The sequence below is a fragment of the Phocoena phocoena genome, chromosome 2 (assembly GCF_963924675.1).
Source record: "Phocoena phocoena chromosome 2, mPhoPho1.1, whole genome shotgun sequence".
Lineage (NCBI taxonomy): Eukaryota > Metazoa > Chordata > Mammalia > Artiodactyla > Phocoenidae > Phocoena > Phocoena phocoena.
Genome location: NC_089220.1, coordinates 93,256,438 through 93,280,153, shown reverse-complemented (window position 1 = coordinate 93,280,153; position 23,716 = coordinate 93,256,438). Strand labels below are relative to the sequence as shown.

Genomic DNA, 23,716 nt, shown 5'->3' with positions numbered 1-23,716 from the left:
TTTACATTGGGATTCACTCTTTGCGTTGTACATTCTACAGGCTTTGACAAATGTATAATGACATGTATCCACATTACAGTATCATACAGTGTAGTTTCACTGCCCTAAAAATGCCCTGTCCTCCACCTATACATCCCTCCCTCCCTCCCTCCTCTCAAACCTCTGGCAACCACGGATCTTTTAAATGTCTCCATAGTTTGCCTTTTCCAGAGTGTCACACAGTTGGAATCATACGGTTTGTAGCCTTTCAGATTGGCTTCTTTCACTTAGAAATATTTATTTAAGTTTTCTACATGTCTTTTCATGGCATGATAATTCATTTCTTTTATCACAGAATAATATTCCATTCTGTGGATGTACCACAGTTATTTTATCCACTCACTGAAGGACATCTTGATTGCTCTGAATATTTGGCAATTATAAATAAGGCTGCTATTAACAACTATTTGCACGCTTTTATGTGGACAAAAGTTTTTACCTCATTTGGGTAAATACCAAAGAGCACACTTGCTGGATCCTATCAAAAGAGTATGTTTAGTTTTTGTTGTACTATCTTCCAAAGTGTCACTACTATTTTGTATTCCCACAAGCAATGAATGAGAGTTCCTGTTGCTCCACTTTCTTGCCAGTAACTTGGTATTGGCTGTTGGGAGGTCTCAGCCCCTTGCCACATGTACCTCTTCAGAGGCTGTTTGAGTGTCTTTTAAAAAAAATATTTATTTACTTTGGCTGAGGCGTGTCTTAGTTGCAGCAATGCATGTGGGGTCTAGTTCCCCCACCAGGGATCGAACCCGGATCCTCTGCATTGGAAACGCGGAGTCTTACCCACTGGACCACAAGGGAAGTCCTAACACTTTTTTTTGAATGAATATATTCATTTTCCAGAACTGATTGCTCACTGAAGGTCAGCATATGTAAACTTCAGGGCTGTCTGATCACCTGTAAATTAAATAATTTATTTTCAGTAGTTCAATTAAGGTGTCAGTGGGAAAAAATGCACAACCTAAAAGTTGAGAATTATGTTTTATTCAAGAACATTACTGAGTACTATAGCCTGGAAACAGACTCTCAGATAGCTTCAAGAAACTGTTTCAAAGAGTAAGGGAGGAGCCAGGTTATGTAGGAGTCTTTGCTAGAAAAAGACATGTAGTCGAACATCAAAACATTACTGCTAATTACAAAAAAACAGACATCTCAAGTTAATGATGTTAGTGCTTTTCTATGTATGGGAAGATGCAAGAGTCTGGGCTCATTGAGGGACTTCCCTGGTGGTCCAGTGGTTGAGAATCCGCCTTCCAATACAGGTGATGCCAGTTCAATCCCTGGCGGGGGCGGGGGGGGAATAAGATCCCACATGCCGCGGGGCAACTAAGCCTGAGTGCTCTAGAGCCCACATGCCGCAACTACTGAGCCTGTGCACCACAACTAGAGAGATGCCCGTGTGCCGCAATGAAAGATCCCGCATGCCGCAACTAAGACCCGATGTAGCCAAATAAATAAATAAGGGTCTGGGCTCATTGAAATTATTCCTTTGATATGCATCTTAACTATCTAGAGCCAGTATCCTGTCTTTCTTTATCCTGAATTCCCCTCAGAGCACAAGGTGATAGTGGCTGATGGCTTGATCATGGGCAACATTCGCTGTTTACTGAAATGGCAAGCAACATTTCTAACTCTAAACTAAATGCTCCAATTTACCAAAAGTTTCTGGAGACCAACTATCATTGAGCTATTCTTGTTTCTTTTCTACACCATCCAAGCAAGGGGACTTGTGGGTACAAAAAGGCCAGAGACACAAAGACCAAGGAGAACAGAGCACTCTTATCTCATTTTATTTTGATTTTCTGGTTTGTTTCCACCTTCTAGATTATAAACTCCCTAAAGGCAGGAAGTGTGTAGGCCCAGCTGAGATCTAGAAAATAAACATTTAGATCCCTGCCCCAAGGGGCTGACAATCTAGTAGGAAAGGTATGACACATGTTTTAAAACATTTTTTTAGGACTTCCCTGGTGGCGCAGTGGTTAAGAATCTGCCTGCCAATGCAGGGGACATGGGTTCAACCCCTGGCCTGGGAAGAGCCCACATGCCGCGGGGCAACTAAGTGAGCCACAACTACTGAGCTTGTGCTCTAGAGCCTGCGAGCCACAACTACTGAGCCTGCGTGCCACAACTACTGAAGCCCAAGCGCCTAGAGCCTGTGCTCTGCAACAAGTGAAGCCACCGCAATGAGAAGCCCACGTACAGCAGTGAAGAGTAGCCCCCGCTCTCCATAATTAGGGAAAAGCCTGCGCTCAGCAACAAAGACCCAATACCGCCAAAAAGAAAAAAAAAAGAAAAAAAAACCACCATTTTTTAAACCTTGGTCCTGCTGGACCTGTGAGATGGGGAAGGAATATACAATACAGGCATACCTTGTTTTATTGCACTTCATTTTATTGCTCTTCAAAGATACTATTTTTTTTTTTGTGGTACGCGGGCCTCTCACTGCTGTGGCCTCTCCTGTTGTGGAGCACAGGCTCAGGACGCGCAGGCTCAGCGGCCATGGCTCACGGGCCCAGCCGCTCTGCGGCATGTGGGATCTTCCCAGACCGGGGCACGAACCCGTGTCCCCTGCATCGGCAGGCGGACTCTCAACCACTGTGCCACCAGGGAAGCCCAAAGATACTATTTTCAAAGCAATAAAGTATTTTTAAATTAAGGTATGTAGTTTTTTTTAGACATAATGCTATTGTACACTTAATGACCTCAGTATAGTGTAAACATAACTTTTATATGCACTGGGAAACCAAAACATTTATGTGACACAGTTTAGTGCAATATTCACTTTATTGCAGTGGTCTGGAATGGAACTTGAAATATCTCCAGGGTATGTCTGTAATTGAAGATTGTTCACAAGTATGGCCAAAGCTTGTTAGGGAAAATGGGTGGATCAGTTTTGTTGAAGAGAAGATCCTACTTCAGTGAATTGTGTTTTAAAAGGTTTACAAGGTTATAGCTATGCTGAGTGAAAGAAGCCAGACCTCCTCTCCCTTCCCCCAGAAAAGTACATATGGTATAATTCCACTACATAAAACTTTAGAATATGCAAACTAATCTATAGTGAGTGAAAGCAGATCAGTAGTTGCTAAAGGATGGAGATGGGAGGGACAGGATGGAAGAATTATAAAGGGCAGAAGGAAAGTGTGAGGTAATGAATACGTTCACTGTCTTGAGTGTGACGATTTCATGGGTGTATAAATATGTCAATACTTGTCCAATTGTACATTTAAATAGGCATAGGTTACTTAATTGACATGTCAATTATTCCTCAATAAAGCTGTTTTTAAAAATAATTTTACTTTATTTATTTTTGGCTGTATTGGGTCTTTATTGCTGCTCGCAGGCTTTCTCTAGTTGCAGTGCACAGGTGCCTCATCGAGGTGATCGAGGTGGCTTCTCTCGTTGCAGAGCACAGACTCTAGGCTTGCGGGCTCAGTAGTTGTGGCGCACGTGCCTAGTTGCTCCCTGGCGTGTGGAACTTTCCCGGACCACGGCTCAAACCCGTGTCCCCTGCATTGGCAGGAAGGTTCTTAACCTCTGCACCACCAGGGAAGTCCCAATAAAACTGTTTTTAAAAAAGAGATAAGATTATCATCAGAGGAACTCTTGACGTTTTTCCGGAGTGTGAAAAGCAACAGTAAACTATCCCTAATGGTCAAACCTGGGCTGGTGTGAGAGCAAAGGAAAAGGAAAGACAGAAAAGCCACAGTCTTAGGTTCAGGTGTGTGGTGTGTCCGCGCCGGCGGGAGATATCTCTGGAGGGAAAGGCTAGTGCCCACAGTTAAAGCCAGAAGAATTTTTGCTGGCACAAACAGGGGAAGAAGCTAGAGGAAGAACATGATTTGGGTCAAGATAATTTTCCATTTTGGACTAGGAGAGAAAAACATGGAAGGCCTCCACCCTCGCTGAGGCACAGCTACGGGGTTGCAGGCAGACGCCAGGCCCAGTTAACAGAGACGAGACCACGCCACAACTCCCGGCGGGATCCCAGGGGCCTGAAACCTTAAACCTCAACTATCGCTTCCTTAAGTTCCACTCCCCGAGCTGAGGCAGATGTTTGTGCAAGTCCCGCCTAGGCATCCCACGGAGATCTGGGGAGAACACCTCACCCAACTCGGCATACCCGAGACGCTGGGACTGGGGGCGCTCGTGCCCGACGCGCACGCGCGGCGCGCATGGAGGCGGCCTGTAAGTGAGGGAGCGCGCGCCTCTCACGTGACCCGGGCCGCGGGCGGCTACGCACACGACGCGCCCCTCACGTGGTCTGTCTCCAGCCCCGTCGCCGGCGGAGGCGGGCGCGGGCGCGTCCCTGTGGCCAGTCACCCGGCGGAGTTGGTCGCACAATTATGAAAGACTCAGTTTCTGCTGCTAGTGCCGGAGCTGAGTTAGTTCTGAGAAGGTTTCCCTGGGCTGTCCTTGTCCGGCGGCCTCTGCTGCCGCCTCCGGAGACGCTTCCCGATAGATGGCTACAGGCCGCGGAGGAGGAGGAGGTGGAGTTGCTGCCCTTCCGGAGTCCGCCCCGTGAGGAGAATGGTACTGGACCCACGCAGGCCCAGGCGGGGGAATGGCCCTGGGGGTTGCGGGCAGGGAAGGGGGAGGACTCGGCTGGCAAGTGTGTGTGCGGAGCCGCTCTTCCTGGGGCTATGCACCGCCGGTTTGCCTTGAGGCTTCCGGACTTGCCGTGGCGGGACGGGAGTGCAGTTCTTTCGCGAGTGAGGAGCAGGAAGCAGGTAGCAAATCTGGCGCGACACCTCGTCGCGGGAATCCCCTGAGCGGAGCCCGGGCTCAAGCGAGGGCTCTTCGGGGCGGCAGAGGCGGGAGCCGCGGAGGACCTGGCAGAGCCGAGCGGCCGCAGCGCGCCAGAGGCAGCGCTCAGCCTGCAAGCTCCGCATCTCCCGGGAGCGCGTTCCTCCTGGCGCTTGTTGCTGGCAGATAAAGCAGCCAAATGCTCTGCTCAAGTTCTGCATAGAAGCAGAGGGAGGGCTGAGAGGGAGCAAAAACGGGATAGAGGATACGGCTTTGGAGCTGTGCCTTGTTTGCTGCGCAGCGTGTACTCCACAGGTCCATTTTCCTCTGGAGCCCAAGAGGAGGGATTAGACGATATTGACGCTAAATCTGGTTTGGAATTTTCTTTAGCAAGAATTAAGGGTTTTATTGGGGCGCTGCTGTAGGTACCGAGGCGATGTGTTGTCTGGATTTATGTCGAACCGCCTCATCCGTTGCCCCAGAGAAGGGTTGGTCGTGTTTTAAACCAAAGTTGCGAGAGGGATGCGGCGCATTTCACCTTCTGATAGAGGTTTTTGTTAAGGCCAGGAATAAAATTAGAAGATTTCTCACAGAGAAAGTCATTTAGATCAGAGACTTGACGAGCGGGTAGGTATTCCTGGTCAGTAGTTGAACTAGATAGGCTTCATGCAAACAATTCTCTCTCTGCTGGAGTCTGGCAGGTTTACTTTTCTCTAGAAACTAATTCAAGTACCATACAAATTGAAACCACGAAAGTAGTTATGCTTTGAATAAATAGTACACCTTTCCATTATTTTCCACATTTTTCGGTAAAGTCAATAAAAACGTCATTTTACCTTTTTTCGTAATTTTTAAAAGAAGGATTTGTTAAGTTCCTCTACCGACGCTAAATTTTAACATTTATTACTTAAGTGGATTTTAAGGGAATCTATTTTGGGGGGGGGAAGTTGAATCAAAGTGCCTTTCATTAAAAAAAAAGCAAACCATTAATACTGTTCAGTGATGTGTCTAGTTTTCCTTTTTTTATATGGTAAATAGCATACATTTGAACATGCCATTTAAGTATTTAGAAAAAAATTTAGATACGTTAGAAAATGGAAATGAAGACGATTCATCATCTTAAAAGCCATTGCTTCCTACTGTTTGCTTAAAGCAACCAGATGACTTTGTTTCTAGTGACATTCTAGTGAAAGTCAATTTCTTAGTCTTACCTCAGGTGCTGTTAAGTTCAGCCTCTTAATGTCGCTATCTACACACTTTGAAATCTAGCCTTCAAAAATTGACGTGGTCAGAGTTTCTCTTGTGTTTGTTTTCCATTTTTGTAGCAGATGCACCCCCCGCCTCCGAAACAAAGTTTGTATGCAGTATTGTTGTTTCTACAGGGAGAATTTTTCATTTTAAAATTTGAAATTAAGAATCTGATTTTATTTTTTACGTTGCTTGGGTCCTGACTGCTATTGAGTTTTGTGATTTTTTCCCTACAATTTCCAATTAAATTACAGTGAAACCTTAGGATAACCTAATACTGAGGTTCTCCAATAATGATAATTCGTTGAGCCTCCTCAACTTTAAGGTAAACACTGTGACCTGAAAGTTTCCCTAAGTATGTTGTAGCTACACTGTATAATTCTTATTGTAAACTCTTGTTTAAGGCCTTTGCTTTAAAACTAATCAGCCAAGAGACCAGAAAACAACACAAAACAAATAAAATACCAAGAAACACAAGGAAAACTGCAGTGGAATAAATTTTGTTACAAAATTAAAAACCATGGCTATTAGAAATATTTGTTTCATTCATTTGGTAAACAGTGTTTAATATATTCCAAGCACTGGAGTGGCAAAGATGTGTTAGACAAGTTTCCCACTTTCAAACCGCTTACATTCCAGTTATTTATAAAAGAACTACCTGTCTGTTGTCAATGGGAGATGCATACATCACAAAACGAACATTTAGTGTCTAGCAGGCTCTGTGATACTCTGTCTTGAAGGGCAGTATAGATATGCAAAAAGCAAAAAGGTAGTTTGATATTACTGCATAGATTACTTTGAATGTATAGGGTAGTCAGGGAGAGAGAAAGGAAAGTCTGATTAGGCTTGCAAAGGAGCTGATAGGAGAAGTGAGTGTCGTAGAGGCAATAGGAATTAATTAACCTGGAGATAGAAGGTATGTAGAATTTGGTATTGGTGGTTTTAGTCTAAGGGAACTGAGCTTTAGAAGAGAAGAGCATCCAGGGAAATCCCTGGTCCAGTGTTTAGGACTCGGCGCTTTCACTGCTGAGGGCCTGAGTTCGACCCCTGGTCGGGGAGCTAAGATCCTGAAAGCTGTGCAGTGTGGCCAAAAAAAAAAAAAAAAGAGCATCCATAATTTATCTTAAGATCTGTTGTACAAGTACTGTATGTAGTTTAGAAAGAGTGGAGTATGGGATGATATATGGGGTACTAGTCTGGGAGTGTTATAAAGCTAGGCAGGGACCAGATTTCTGAGGGCAATGTATGTTATGCAAAGAAGTTTGGATTTTATTCTGGAGATGAGGGGTCCACTGAAGGAATCAGTATGGAGGGTGACTTGCTGTGTGTTTAAGCTGAAAAGAGAGTCCATAAGGAGGCTGTAGCAAGACTGACCAAAATATTTAGGGCTTGACGTAAAGAAGTAGTAGAAGAAAAGAAGGAACTGATTGAGATGTTTAGGCGTTAGAATATTTAGAGCTTGGTTCCTTTGGAGGAGGTGTGTGTGTGTGTGTGTGTTAGCAAATGTCAGTAAGAAGAACCAGACATAAAATGAAAACATGTAATAGTTGAAGTCATTACTTAATATGTGCAAATATAATACTTAAGGGCAGTACTTAAAATTGTATTTTTGACTTCGATTTTTTTTTTTTTACAAATTTATTTATTTATAGCTGCATTGGGTCTTCATGGCTGCGCGGGCTTTCTATGGTTGCAGTGAGCGGGGGGTGGGGGGGCTACTCTTCGTTGCAGTGCACGGGCTTCTCACTGCGGTGGCCTCTTGTTGCAGAGCATGGGCTCTAGGCATGCGGGCTTCAGCAATTGTGGCTCGCGGGCTCTAGAGTGCAGGCTCAGTAGTTGTTGCGCATGGGCCTAGCTGCTCCGTGGCATGTGGGATCCTCCCGGGCCAGGGCTTGAACTCTTGTTCCCTGCATTGGCAGGTGGATTCCCAACCACTCTGCCACCAGGGAAGTCCCTGGTTTTGATTTTTAAATGAAGGTCTATTGAAGCAAACACTTCTAAAATTTAAGTTTGAGAGTTTTGCCAACCATAGATATTTTTGATACAGTACTCTGATAATCTCTTTCTTTAACATTCTAATGTGGGAGATTTCAAACTTACAAAGGTATAATAGTAAAATGAATCACCATATACCCATGACCCTTTTCAACAGTTTGAAACATGTGAATATTGTTTGTGCTATTATCCCTCTCATTCCTCCTCAACTGGATAATTTAAAAGCAAATCTCAGACATGTTCCATCTACAGGTACTTCATTATGTTTATCTCTAAAACTTTAACATATCCACAGTACTATTAGCACACCTAAAGTTAATAATTCTTTGATATCATTAAATATTCAGTATATTTCCTTAATTTTCTTATGTTTTTTTCCCCAGTTGGTTTGTTTGAATCAGGAGCCAAAGAAGTCCACACAGCATTTGGTTGATAAATCTCAGTCTCTTGTATCCCCTCCCCCTGCTTTTTTGGTCTTGTCATTTAACATTTATTTAATGAAAAAAAAATCCAGATCATTTGCCCTGTAGAATTTCCCAGTTTGGATTTTGTTGAATGTATCCGTATAGCATCCTGTAACATGTTCCTTTCTCCTCTGTATTTCCTGTGAACGAGTGGTTAATCTAAAGACTCTATGAGATTCTAGTTGGATGTTTTGGCAAGACTGCTTCACAGGTAGTGCTGTGTAGTTTTTATTGCATTACATTAAGAGGCACATGCTGTCTGGTTGTTTTTCTTTTTTTGATGTTAAGATTGACCAGTGGGTTGGTGTTGTCAGCTGCCTGATCTTTGAGTTGTGAAGTTCCCCATCATACATTCACATAATAGTAGCAATTGATGATTATTGCCATTGCTCAGTTATTTCACTCTGGGTTTCTGTTTCTCCTTTCTTTTTGGGGGAACCTTTCAGCATATGATTAAATTTTACAATGTTTTTTTGTTTTGTTTTTTTTTAAGAGACTGCTCTTTAAATGCCTGTTTTAAGTTTGTTGCCTGGAGGCAAAGTTCAGAGTGGTTGAGATTAGTTTAGAACATGAGGAACATTTGGCTATCTATGGGAATTTGAACTGAGTCACTTATATGAATTGGTATAAAAACACTTAGATGTGTGTCACTCTTAGAAGGGACTTTGTAATTATTAGATTAGTTTGAATATAAGTGAAATGTGTGACTTGGAGAATTGGACCTCTTCTAGTTTATCTTTATAAAAATGTTGGTTTAATTTGAATTAAGTTACTACTTTTAGATATTTTGTTGACCCTTTGGTTCGGTTCACCTAGGATTTAGAAAATTACTCTGGATCTTTTGGGGGAATATGTGTTTAGTTTCCTGACTAAAGGTTTTAGAACCCTGTTGAAGAAATTTTGGTGTATGGCGGTAAGCAGTTCTTTGAAATTGATAGACTTGCCTGTTCACCTAAGCATCTTTGCCAAGTCACACTCTTTTATGAGTGTCACTGTTACTCTGTGAAAGGCAGATGGTAATCTTTTTTCTACTTCACCTCAGGAGCGGTACTAGGATTAAAGTCTGTGAAACACTATTTGTCCCTCCTTGCGTCATGAAAACATGTTAATAACTTAACACCTCAACTATCCCAGCTGCCAGACTTCTGAAAACTTCATCCTTTGGAAACTCAACTCCTCATAGAAAGAAAAAAAGCTTTTGAGCCAAGCCATTATCAGAAATATAGCACCCTTAAGCCCAGAGTTTAGTGGTTGAAAAATATGTGCAAAGTGAAATTTAATAGGCTTAGTTACCTACTTTTCTCTGACAGTTTGGTAGTACATTAGGAATGATAGAAGGAAAGTTATCTGGGAAGCAGACTATTACTATAAGGAGGAGACTGGAGAAACATTAACTAGAATAGAAAGATGGGACTGTAAATTACCCCTCAGTATGTGAACTAGCAGTCTTCCTTGTTTTTAAGTATAATTTACCATACCCAGTACCTGGAAGGTGCTCTACCCAGAAGGTACTCCTGACTAAACAAAGTGTGTTATAGGCTTTAGACAAATTTTCACAATATTAGCTAACATGTATTAGCATTTTGTGGCCATCGTTCTAAATGCTTTACATATATCAGTTACATATATCACTCTCAAGACTCCATTATGAAGTAGACACTTTTTCCGCCCTCCATTATTTGTATAAAGAACAGAGAAGCAGAACCACTCACCAGAGGTCATAAGGCTTATAAGTGGAAAAGTAGGTGTTGACTTGCCAAATTATAGAAACCTGGAGAAGGATCTTTATTAGCGAGATGTCAGATGACAGGTGTTACTGTTAAGTAAAAAAGTTAAGGTCATTTAAAAAGATGTGTCATTTATGGCTGAGTAGTACATACAATGGAATATTACTCAGCCATGAAAAGAAACGAAATTGAGCTATTTGTAATGAGGTGGATAGACCTAGAGTTTGTCATACAGAGTGAAGTAAGTCAGAAAGAAAAAGACAAATACCGCATGCTAACACATATATATGGAATTTAAGAAAAAAAAATGTCATGAAGAACCTAGGGGTAAGACAGGAATAAAGACACAGACCTACTGGAGAACGGACTTGAGGATATGGGGAGGGGGAAGGGTGACAGGGCGAGAGAGAGTCATGGACATATATACACTAACAAACGTAAGGTAGATAGCTAGTGGGAAGCAGCCGCATGGCACAGGGATATCGGCTTGGTGCTTTGTGACCACCTGGAGCGGTGGGATAGGGAGGGTGGGAGGGAGGGAGATGCAAGAGGGAAGAGATATGGCAACATATGTATATGTATAACTGATTCACTTTGTTATGAAGCAGAAACTAACACACCATTGTAAAGCAATTATACCCCAATAAAGATGTTAAAAAAAAATACGAAGTAAGCTACTGAATTCTTTAAATACTCTTCAATAAAGGCAAGGTGCATCCTTTAAAAAAAAAAAAAGATGTGTCACCTTTAAAAAAATTTTGTCGTACCATATATTCTTTAAATGCTGTAAAGCTTAGTAGAATTTCCTTTACTACCAAATTTCTATGTAATAACTTTAGGATAGGTTATTTATAACTCAGATGTTTACATGGTATTTTGACGAAGTGCAGAGATTTACTATTCTGAGGGAATCCTTAATAGATTGGAAAAGTCATTAACTAAACTAAATAGATTTTGTTATAGGTAGAACTCATTAATAAAAACTATAGATGCCTATAATGAGTGTATCAACAAAGTATCATCACACTACTCAGGGACAGAGAATAGGTTGTTATGGTTTACTCCAATATGAAGGCTCAAGATTTGTAATAGAGAATGTCCAATACTTCTTTAGATTTCTCTTTTTCAGATTAATTTTTGTGGTATCATCTGAAAACATATCAATCAATGGTCATTGAATTAGGTATATGTGATAGATCCATTTAATTCGACAGATGCTGTTGCTTTTGAAAAAATATTAGGTAATAAGGAGCCAGGAAAAAAGGTGCAGAATTTAAATTGTATACTATTTGACTGAAAGTACATAATATTTTAAAATAAATGTATATAATTTGAGTTCTTTGCTGGTTTTTTTTGTTATGGAATTCAGGTGTGTAGATCATAATATAGCAGACAGTGCTTATCACCCAGCTTAAGAAATAAAATATTACAGACAAAATTTGATGTACCCCATCAAAATCCCATTCCACTTTCTACTTTTTCAGACATAACTTTTATCCTAAATTTAGCCTTTATTGTTCCTTTGGATGCTTTTGTAATGTTGTTACCAAGAGTCTGTATACTATATAGTGGTCTTTTGGTATTTCTATGTTTGATATATATAGAATTATGTACATCTTTTTATGGATCTTTTTTTCGTTTTCTTTTTTTATTGAAATATAATTGATATACAATATTAGTTTCAGGTGTACAACATAGTGATTCAATATTTTTATAGATTATACTCCATTTACAGTTATTATAAGCCGGGATATGGGGATATATGTACATTTATGTCTGATTCACTTTGTTGTACAACAGAAACTAACACAACATTGTAAAGTAATTATACTTCAATAAAGATATTAAAAAAATAAAGTTATTATTAAATACAGGATATATTTCCTGTGCTGAACAGTATATCCTTATAGCTTTTTTTTTTTTTTTTGGCCTCTCACTGTTGTGGCCTCTCCCATTGCGGAGCACAGGCTCCGGACACGCAGGCTCAGTGGCCATGGCTCATGGGCCCAGCCGCTCCGCAGCATGCGGAATCTTCCTGGACCGGGGCACAAACCTGTGTCCACTGCATCGGCAGGCGGACTTTCAACCACTGCGCCACCAGGGAAGACCTCTTTATTTTCTTTTTAATGAACATTCGGTTTTGGAGATTAATTCATGTTGATACATGTAAGGTTTAGTTTATCCCTTTCAGCTGCTATATATTATTCCACGATAGGAATATGCTGTATGTTGTCCATTTTACTGTTATTGGGCATTTAGGTTGTTTCCAGGTTTTTTACAAATAATGATGTAACATTCTTATATGTATCGCCTTATGTACACATGTGAGAATTTTTCTAGGAAGTATATATCTAGACGTAGAATTGCTGGGTCATAGGGTAGGTGCATCTTCATCTTTGTAGATATTGCCAAAGTGTTGACCAAAGTAGTTGTGCAGTGTCCACTCCCTCTAGAAGTATATGAGAATTCTTTTTTTTCCCCCAACGCCTTTGCCAGCACTTTTGATGCGGTTCTTTTATTTTGCCAGATTCATGAATGTGTAGTAGTTCCTCATTGTTTTAATTTGCATGTCCCTGTCCACCGATAATGTTGTGTATCATTTCAGGTTACAAGTTTTTGGCTATGGTTACCTCCTCTTTGATGAATTGCTTTGCTCAGTTTTCTAATGGATTATCTTTTTCTTTTTTATTATTTACTTCTAGAAGTTCTTTATGTATTCTGGATACTAATTTTTGTGTTTTGTTTGTTTGTTTTTGTTTTATGAGCTACAAATACCTTCTTCAGTCTCTAGCTTTTAAAATTTTTACTTTGGGGCTTCCCTGGTGGCGCAGTGGTTGAGAATCCACCTGCCGATGCAGGGGACACGGGTTCATGCCCCGGTCCGGGAAGATCCCACATGCCGCGGAGCGGCTGGGCCCGTGAGCCATGGCCGCTGAGCCTGCGCGTCCGGAGCCTGTGCTCCGCAACGGAAGAGGCCACAGCAGTGAGAGGCCCACATACCGCAAAAAAAAAAAAAAAAAAAAAAAAAAAAATTTTTACTTTGTTAATGGTGGGCTATTTACTTATTTTTGGGTTGTTGGTGTACATTGGTTTTTAATTTTAGTGTAATAATTTATCAGTATTTTCTTTATAGCACGTGCTTTTTCTTATCTTGAGGTTATAGAGTTATTTATTTTTTGGTAGAAGTTTTAAAGTTATGACTTTATTAACCCATCTAGTATTCATTTTGAATTCTAGTGTGATAGTTCATATACATATAGTATATTGGTATTATCTCCTGATTTGTATTGCTGTGTCTGTCACACACCAAGTTTCCTTAAGTGCAAGTTTCTAAGTGATTTACTCAGTTGTTCTGTTTGTCTTTTGTGTCAATATATTTATTTGGATTTTTTAGCAATCTTAGGAGTCTGGTAAAATTTCTTGAGTTAGTGTAAGAAATTTAATTTTTTTTTTTTTGCCAACATACTTATCTTTTTTTCTCCTAAAATGATGAATTTTGATCCCTTTTCATTTTAATAATAATTCTTTATGGTAAAAATGAATTATTCTGGGTAAGACTTTATCAGGAATACCTGAGGAAAAAATTACTGCTGTTTGAGCTAAATGGAGGTTGGTCACTTTTTAGACTCAATGTCTAGCCTTCAGTTATTTAATGTCTTGGACTCCATGGTATGGCATGATGGCAACTGCTCATACTTATCTTTATCAAACATTTTCTATCCCTTAAATTGAGGGCAGTATTGGGCTGGTAAGCAGTCAGGGTAGCAACCTCCACGAGGTCAGCAGGACAGCAAAACCAACAGAAAATAAGATGGGTTATAGTAGTTGGACTCTTTACAAACATAGTCATGGTCTGAATCTGATTCTGTTTATTTATTTATTTTTATTATTATTTTTTTTTGCGGTACGCGGGCCTCTCACTGTTGTGGCCTCTCCCGTTGCGGAGCACAGGCTCCGGACATGCAGGCTCAGCGGCCATGGCTCACGGGCCCAGCCGCTCCGCTGCATGTGGGATCTTCCCAGACCACGGCATGAACCCGTGTCCCCTGCATCGGCAGGCAGACTCTCAACCACTGCGCCACCAGGGAAGCCCTGTTTATTTTTTAATATATAAAACTTCCCCAACTGTTTATCATTCCACAGAAGCTTTTCAACAGTGTCTTTAAAACCTGTTCAGAGGGTTCACATTTGAATTATCAGTAATATGTAATTATTAATTAGTTAAGTGGTTGGCAGCCAATTAAGCACAAGAGCAGAACTCTAGCGTAAGGGCCTGTGGGAGTGCCAGGAGATCAAATAAATAGGACTCTGACAGAGGAAGTCAAAGAGTGCCAGCTGTTTTCAACATTTTGCTTCAGGCTAGCCTTAATTTTTCTTTGTCATTGTGCTGTTGCTGGCAGGCATGTTGACCTATGTACAAAATTATCATGTAACTCAAAATTTCTAGATCTGTAGTGTCATTTAACTTTTTTAAGCTATTGCATTTTATTAATAGGCAAACTTCCTCTTAATTTGATTGCCTTTTCTCTTGAGTATGGGTCACATTTTCCTGTTTCTTCTTATATCTGGTAATTTTGGATTGTTATCATAGGTGTTGTGAATGTTACCTTGGAGAGACTCTGGGTTCTGTTATAGTCCTCTGAAGACTACTGATATTGTTTTTTAAAGTAGTTGTTATGGACTGAATGTTTGTGTCTTCCCAGAATTCAGTGTTGATGGTATTTAAAGATGGGGCTTTGTGGAGGTAATTAGAGTTAGATGAGGTGATGAAGGTAGGGTCCTTATATGAAGAGACACCAGAGAGCTTGCTCCCTCTCCCCGACACAGTGAAAAGACAGCTGTCTGCAACCCAAGGAGGGGGCTCTCACCAGACACAGACCTTACTAGCACCTTAATCTTGGATTCCAGTCTCTAGAAGTGAGAAAATGAATTTTGGTTGTTGAAACCACAGTTAAGTCTTCCAGTATTTGTTACAGCAGTCAAAGCAGACTAGGATAGTAGTTGATTAACTTGACTGTACTCAAATTCCAAACTGTGTCTCCTTCGGTGGGCAGCAAAAATATCTGTTCAGTTATTTTATTCTTAACTGACATGCTTGAAATCTGCCCCATGTGTACGTACTTCATGGGTCAGCTAGATTTGAACAGTTATTGTGCAGCATTTAAGCTTCCCTTTCTGTGACTCTGTCCTTTGCAGAGTCACTTTTCCCATCACTTTCCAGCTGCTGTTGTCACCTTGAAGTTGCTGTTCTGGTTCTTCAAGCGAGTAAGACTGTGGGATTTCTATTGGAGTTTTAGCTACTTAGTAGATGTGGAATGGGGCCTGTCTTAGGCAAAAAATGGGAAACTCGCTCAGTGCTGTCCCTTTATCCTAAGTACAGACTTCATCTGATTTCTGCTTGCTTTTGGTTGCCTCTCCAGTGCCATTAAGTAGTTGTTTTTTTTTGTTGTTGTTAATTTTTATTTTGTCCAGAGTTTATGGTTATCTGTGGGAGGGTTAATCCAGTAGAACCTCCATAGCTGGAAGCTCCTTTCTAATATTAATATATAGAACCATAGAGTGTATTTAGTTGTAAAAATAGAGTGATTTTCACATGTTACCTTGAAAGTAGAATTTTTAGAGCAATCTTTTTTTCCCCCAATTTTTGTTCTCAGCATATAGGCAAGAAGGATGTGCTATTACTGACTTGTTTGAAGAGTAGTATGTGGTTAGAAGGTTTATTTATAGCATATGTGTCCCTTATTGCTAGGAGACAGATAGGAAGAATTTATAACTGAATTTTGAAGAGTTGTTGAAATATGACTGTGTGTGTGGCATTTTGCTAAAACATGGACCGTAGTCTTCAGAGCAACATTGTGAATTAGGTACTGTTATTTTTCTATATTATAGGTGAGGGTACAAGTTCAGAAACTTGCTTAAGGTTGCATCGACAGTATAAACAACAAAGCTAGAATTCTAACAGGTTAATCTGACTCCAGAATCTGTGCTCTTTAACCACTGAAGATCACTAAGTGATCCCTAAGTTTCCCTCTTTTGCTAATGTTCTGTGGATATAGTTAGTTTTTACTTTACCTAGTAAAAGTTCCTAAGTTTAGGAATTTTCAGATTTGTGTTTGTAGTGTGCCACCTTTTGGTAAAAGTCAGTAATACAGTCTAGCAAAAGAAGTATAAAATCGGGAATATAAATATACATATATTTGTAATCCAGGGTACATTTGATTGGATACCTGATGGCAGAGCAGAAACTCAGAATTTCAAAAATTGCAGAAACCAGTCATTGGGAAGGATTTGCAGTTATCAGCTGGGATATGTGACTATCAGCTATAGGATACCTGCAGGAAAAATAACTTTTGTTAATCTACATCTAAAACTCTTTAGCCCCACCTCTTTTTTCACCTCATTAGAAAGCAACTCTTTTTTTTCTTTAAAAATATTTTTATTTATTTTTTTGACCACAACAAAAGCAACAATGACTGCAATTTACCAAACACGAAACACACTCATACTATGTCATAATATTGACATTCAGTCCAGTAATCCTCTACTGTAACAGCTCCTTTACTTTGCAGTGAAAATTGATTTGTATGTTTTTTGCCTCTGAGTCCTTCTGGGGTAGTTTTTTTTTTTTTTAATTCAAACAGAAAGTCACAAAAATTATAATCATCCTAATCAGTTCACTCAGTCCCATGTAATTAATTTTTTTTATCTTGATCTTTTGTTAGCACTTTTATGAATTCATCAGTTTTCCATTAGAGTTCTGAAAATGCTTATTCATTCAGTTCAGCACTATAATCAGTTACCAGAAACCTGTACTTGTCAGAGTCTTTTCCATGAATTCCTTGAAGATGAAACCCTTTTATAGGAACATATTTGGAAAAGCATCAGAGTACATCTAGAACTGTCTGTAAATGAAAAAAGACTTAAAAATGACCACGGTTAAAGATTTTATGAAAGTTCATAATAATGCAATTGACAAGGAAATTTAGTTATTTCTGAGATATATATTTTAAAGTAATAACTAGAATTATGACTTATAACATTATATCAGAACATACAAGATTTTTAGAAATTTCATGTAATGTCTGAAACATTTATATTAACATATTTCCATACAAATTAACCCAAAGAGAGTTTAGTATTAGTTTTTTTGTTTTTTTTTATACTGCAGGTTCTTATTAGTCATCAGTTTTATACACATCAGTGTATACATGTCAATCCCAATCGCCCAATTCAGCATACCACCATCCCCCACCCCACCGCGGTTTTCCCCTCTTGGTGTCCATACGTTTGTTCTCTACATCTGTCTCTCAACTTCTGCCCTGCAAACTGGTTCATCTGTACCATTGTTCTAGGTTCCACATATGTGTGTTAATATACGATATTTGTTTTTCTCTTTCTGATTTACTTCACTCTGTATGACAGTCTCTAGATCCATCCACGTCTCAACAAATGACTCAATTTTGTTCCTTTTTTAGGGCTGAGTAATATTCCATTGTATATATGTACCACAACTTCTTTATCCATTTGTCTGTCGATGGGCATTTAGGTTGCTTCCATGACCTGGCTATTGTAAATAGTGCTGCAGTGAACATCGGGGTGCATGTGTCTTTTTGAATTATGGTTTTCTTTGGGTATATGCCCAGTAGTGGGATTGCTGGATCATATGGTAATTCTATTTTTAGTTTTTTAAGGAACCTCCATACTGTTCTCCATAGTGGCTGTATCAATTTACATTACCACCAACAGTGCAAGAGGGTTCCCTTTTCTCCACACCCTCTCCAGCATTTGTTGTTTGTAGATTTTCTGATAATGGCCATTCTAACTCGTATGAGGTGATACCTCATTGTAGTTTTGATTTGCATTTCTCTAATAATTAGTGATGTTGAGCAGCTTTTCATGTGCTTCTTGGCCATCTGTATGTCTTCTTTGGAGAAATGTGTATTTAGGTCTTCTGCCCATTTTTGGATTGGGTTGTTCGTTTCTTTAATATTGAGCTGCATGAGCTGTTTATATATTTTGGAGATTAATCCTTTGTCCATTGATTTGTCTGCAAATACTTCTCCCATTCTGAGGGTTGTCTTTTCGTCTTGTTTATGGTTTCCTTTGCTGTGCAAAAACTTTGAAGTTTCATTGGGTCCCATTTGTTTATTTCTGTTTTTATTTTCATTACTCTAGGAGGTGGATCAAAAAAGATCTTGCTGTGATTTATGTCAAAGAGTGTTCTTCCTATGTTTTCCTCTAAGAGTTTTATAGTGTCCGGTCTTACATTTAGGTCAGGAATCCATTTTGAATTTATTTTTGTGTATGGTGTTAGGGAGTGTTCTAATTTCATTCTTTTATATGTAGCTGTCCAGTTCTCCCAGCACCACTTATTGAAGAGACTGTCTTTTCTCCATTGTATATCCTTGCCTCCATTGTCATAGATTAGTTGACCATAAGTGCATGGGTTTATCTCTGGGCTTTCTGTCTTGTTCCATTGATCTATGTTTCTGTTTTTGTGCCAGTATCATATTGTCTTGATTACTGTAGCTTTGTAGTATAGTGTGAAGTCAGGGAGTCTGATTCCTCCGGCTCTGTTTTTTTCCCTCAAGACTGCTTTGGCTGTTCGGGGTCTTTTGTGTCTCCATACAAATTTTAAGTTGATTTGTTCTAGTTCCATAAAAAATGCCATTGGTAATTTGATAGGGATTGCATTGAATCTGTAGATTGCTTTGGGTAGTGTAGTCATTTTCACAATATTGATTCTTCCAATCCAAGAACATGGTGTATCTCTCCATCTGTTGGTATCTTTAATTTCTTTCCTCAGTGTCTTATAGTTTTCTGCATACAGGTCTTTTGTCTCCCTAGTTAGGTTTATTCCTAGGTATTTTATTCTTTTTGTTGCAATGGTAAATGGGATTGTTTCCATAATTTCTGGTTCAGATTTTTCATCATTAGTGTATAGGAATGCAAGAGATTTCTGTGCATTAATTTTGTATCCTGCAACTTTACCAGATTCATTAATTAGGTCTAGTAGTGTTCTGGTGGCATTTTTAGGATTCTCTATGTATAATGTCATGTCATCTGCAAACAGTGACAGTTTTACTTCTTCTTTTCCCAATTTGTATTCCTTTTATTTCTTTTTCTTCTCTGATTGCCGTGGCTAGGACTTCCAAAACTATGTTGAATAATAGTGGTGAGAGTGGACATCCTTGTCTTGTTCCTGATCTGAGAGGAAATGCTTTCAGTTTTTCACCATTGAGAATGATGTTTGCTGTGGGTTTGTCCTATATGGCCTTTATTATGTTGAGGTAGTTTCCCTCTGTGCCCACTTTCTGGAGAGTTTTTATGATAAATGGGTGTTGAGTTTTGTCAAAAGCTTTTTCTGCATCTATTGAGACAATCATATGGCTTTTATTCTACAGTTTGTTAATATAGTGTATCACATTGATTGATTTGCATATGTTGAAGAATCCTGCATCCCTGGGATAAGTCCCACTTGATCATTGTGTATGATCCTTTTAATGTGTTGTTGGATTCTGTTTGCTAGTATTTTGTTGAGGAGTTTTGCATCTATATTCATCAGTGATATATGGTCTGTAATTTTCTTATTTTGTAGTGTCTTTGTCTGGTTTTGGTATCAGGGTGATGGTGGCCTCATAGAATGAGTTTGGGAGTGTTCCTTCCTCTGCAATTGTTTGGAAGTTTGAGAAGGATGGGTGTTAGCTCTTCTCTAAATGTTTGATGGAATTCAGTTGTGAAGCCATCTGGTCCTGGACTTCTGTTTGTTGGAAGATTTTTATTCACGGTTTCAATTTCATTACTTGTGATTGGTCTGTTCATATTTTCTGTTTCTTCCTGGTTCAGTCTTGGAAGGTTATACCTTTCTAAGAATTTGTCCATTTCTTCCAGGTTGTCCATTTGATTGGCATAGAGTTGCTTGTAGTAGTCTCTTAGGATGCTTTGTATTTCTGCGGTGTCTGTTGTAACTTCTTTTTCATTTCTACTTTTATTGATTTGAGTCCTCTCCCTCTTTTTCTCGATGAGTCTGGCTAATGGTTTATCAATTTTGTTTATCTTCTCAAAGAACCAGCTTTTAGTTTTATTGATCTTTGCTATTGTTTTTTTGTTTGTATTTCATTTATTTCTGCTCTGATCTTTATGATTTCTTTCCTTCTGCTAACTTTGGGTTTTGTTTGTTCTTCTTTCTCTAGTTCCTTTAGGTGTAAGGTTAGATTGTTTACTTGAGATTTTTCTTGTTTCTTGAGGTAGGCTTGTATAGCTATAAACTTCCCTCTAAGAACTGCTTTTGCTTCATCCCATAGGTTTTGATTCATTGTGCTTTCATTGTCATTTGTCTCTAGGTATTTTTTGATTTCCTCTTTGATTTCTTCAGTGATCTCTTGGTTATTTAGTAATGTATTATTTAGCCTCTATGTGTTTGTGTTTTTTTCGTTTTTTCCCCTGTAATTCATTTCTAATCTCATAGCGTTGTGGTCAGAAAAGATGCTGATATGATTTCAGTTTTCTTAAATTTACTGAGGCTTGATTTGTGACCCAAGATGTGATCTATCCCGGAGAATATTCCTTGCGCACTTGAGAAGAAAGTGTAATCTGCTGTTTTTGGATGGAATGTCCTATAAATATCAATTAAATCTCTGTTGTCTGTTGTGCCATTTAAAGCTTCTGTTTCCTTATTTATTTTCATTTTTGGATGATCTGTCCATTTGTGTAAGTAAAGTGTTAAAGTCCCCCACTATTATGTGTTACTGTTGATTTCCTCTTTTATAACTGTTAGCAGTTGCCTTATATATTGAGGTGCTCCTATGTTGGATGCATATATATTTATAATTGTTATATCTTCTTCTTGGATTGATCCTTTGATCATTATGTAGTGTCCTTCCTTGTCTCTTGTAATATTCTTTATTTTAAAGTCTATTTTATCTTATCTGATATGAGTATAGCTACTCCAGCTTTCTTTTGATTTCCATTTGCATGGAATATCTTTTTCCATCGCCTCACTTTCTGTCTGTATGTGTCCCTAGGTCTGAAGTGGGTCTCTTGTAGACAGCATATAGATGGGTCTTGTTTTTGTATCCATTCAGCAAGCCTGCGTCTTTTGGTTGGAGCAATTAATCCATTCATGTTTAAGATAATTATCGATATGTATGTTCCAATGACCATTTTCTTCATTGTTTTGGGTTTGTTTTTGTAGGTCCTTTTCTTCTCTTGTGTTTCCCACTTAGAGAAGTTCCTTTAGCATTTGTTGCAGAGTTGGTTTAGTAATGCTGAATTTTCTTAGCTTTTGCTTGTCTGTAAAGCTTTTGATTTCTCCATCGAACCTAAATGAGATCCTTGCTGGGTAGAGTAATCTTGGTTGTAGGTTCTTCCCCTTCGTCACTTTAAGTATTTCATACTACTCCCTTCTGGCTTGCAGAGTTTCTGCTGAGAAATCAGCTGTTAACCTTATGGGAGTTCCCTTGTATGTTATTTGTCATTTTTCCCTTGGTGCTTTCAATAATTTTTCTTTGTCTTTAATTTTTGCCAATTTGATTACTATGTGTCTCAGCATGTTTTTCCTTGGGTTTATCCTGTATGGGACTCGCTGCACTTCCTGGACTTGGGTGGCTGTTTCCTTTCCCATGTTAGGGAAGTTTTCGACTATAATCTCTTCAGATATTTTCTCTGGTCCTTTCTCTCTCTCTTCTCCTTCTGGGAGAATGAGAATGTTGTTGCGTCTAATGTTGTCCCAGAGGTCTCTCAGGCTGTCTTCATTTCTTTTCATTTTTTTTTCTTTATTCTGTTCCGCAGCAGTGAATTCCACCATTCTGTCTTCCAGGTCACTTATCCGTTCTTCTGCCTCAGTTATTCTGCTATTGATTCCTTCAAGTGTAGTTTTCATTTCAGTTATTGTATTGTTCATCTCTGTTTGTTCTTTAATTCTTCTAGGTCTTTGTTAAACATTTCTTGCATCTTCTCGATCTTTGCCTCCATCCTTTTTCCGAGGTCCTTGATCATCTTCAGTATCATTATTCTGAATTCTTTTTCTGGAAGGTTGCTTATCTCCACTACATTTAGTTGTTTTTCTGGGGTTTTATCTTGTTCCTTTATTTGGTATATAGCCCTCTGCCTTTTCATCTTGTCTATCTTTATGTGAATGTGGTTTTTGTTCCACAGGCTGCAGGACTGTAGTTCTTCTTGCTTCTGCTGTCTGCCCTCTGGTGGATGAGGCCATCTCAGAGGCTCGAAGGGAGGGACTGGTGGTGGGTAGAGGTTACTGTTGCTCTGGTGAGCAGAGCTCAGTAAAACTTTAATCCACTTGACTGTTGATGGGTGGGGCTGGGTTCCCTCCCTGAGGCCACCCAACCTTTGAACCTGCCTGGGGTCTTTGGTCGGGCTAATGGCAGACTCTGGGAGGTGTCACGCTAAGGAGTACTTCCCAGAACTTCTGCTGCCAGTGTCCTTGTCCCCATGGTGAAACAGAGCCACACCCGCCTCTGCAGGAGACCCTCCAACACTAGCAGGTAGGTCTTTTTCAGTCTACCCTGGGGGGTCACTGCTCCTTCCCCTGGGTCCCAATGTGGACACTACTTTGTGTGTGTCCTCCAAGAGTGGAGTCTCTGTTTCCCCCAGTCCTGTCGAACTCCTGCAATCAATTCCTCCTAGGCTTCAAAGTCTGATTCTCTAGGAATTCCTCCTCCCATTGCCGGACCCCCAGGTTGGGAAGCCTGATGTGGGGCTCAGAACCTTTACTCCAGTGGGTGGACTTCTGTAGTATAAGTGTTCACCAGTCTGTGATTCACCCACCCACCAGTTATGGGATTTGGTTTTACTGTGACTGCACCCCTCCTACTGTCTCATTGTGGCTTCTCCTTTGTCTTTGGATGTGGGGTATCTTTTTTGGTGAGTTCCAGTGTCTTCCTGTCGATGATTGTCTAGCAGCTAGTTGTGATTTTGGTGTTCTCGGAAGAGGGAGTGAGAGCACATCCTTCTGCTCCGCCATCTTGGTTCCTCCTCTAGAAAGCAACTCTTAATACAAGGATCTATTGGGATTGTAGGGCTGGTAGAAGGGACATTGGTAATATCCAAGAAACAGTGTAGGGGAAGAATCTGAAGGGCTTGGCACGTACTTGTTAGATTGAATTGACTCAGTGGAATGGTGAGATTTTTTTGTGGGAAGCTTTTGTGGGATTTAGAGCGTGAGTTGGCAAACTATGTCATGTATGCCAAATCTGACCAAGGCCTGTTCTGTATGGCCTTGGGCTAAGAATGGTTCTTATGTTTTTTAGTGGTTAAAAAACAAAACAAAGAATAGGTGATGGAGACAGTATGTGGTTCAAAAAGCCTAAAACATTTACCATCTGGCTCTTAATAGAAAAAATTTACTGATTCCCCATTTAGAGTATAGCCATACTTCTCTAAGAAGCGGGGAAGTTGAAGGAAGCATCAGTTTAAGGGGAAAGGTGTTCCTTTGGGCCCTGATGAGTTGTCTGTTGTTGGACAAATAATTGCAGAGGT

General features: G+C 39.7%; 1 protein-coding gene across 1 annotated transcript in view; it reads left to right on the top strand.

Annotated features, from left to right (window-relative positions):
* Positions 1–4,356: 4,356 nt before the first annotated feature.
* Positions 4,357–23,716, top strand: part of TRPM7 (transient receptor potential cation channel subfamily M member 7) — a 121,508-nt gene continuing 102,148 nt past the window's right edge. The window contains exon 1 of the mRNA XM_065872746.1: positions 4,357–4,572. Coding sequence (XP_065728818.1) covers positions 4,570–4,572 — 3 coding nt within the window. The 5' untranslated portion in view covers positions 4,357–4,569. The remainder of the gene's footprint in view (positions 4,573–23,716) is intronic.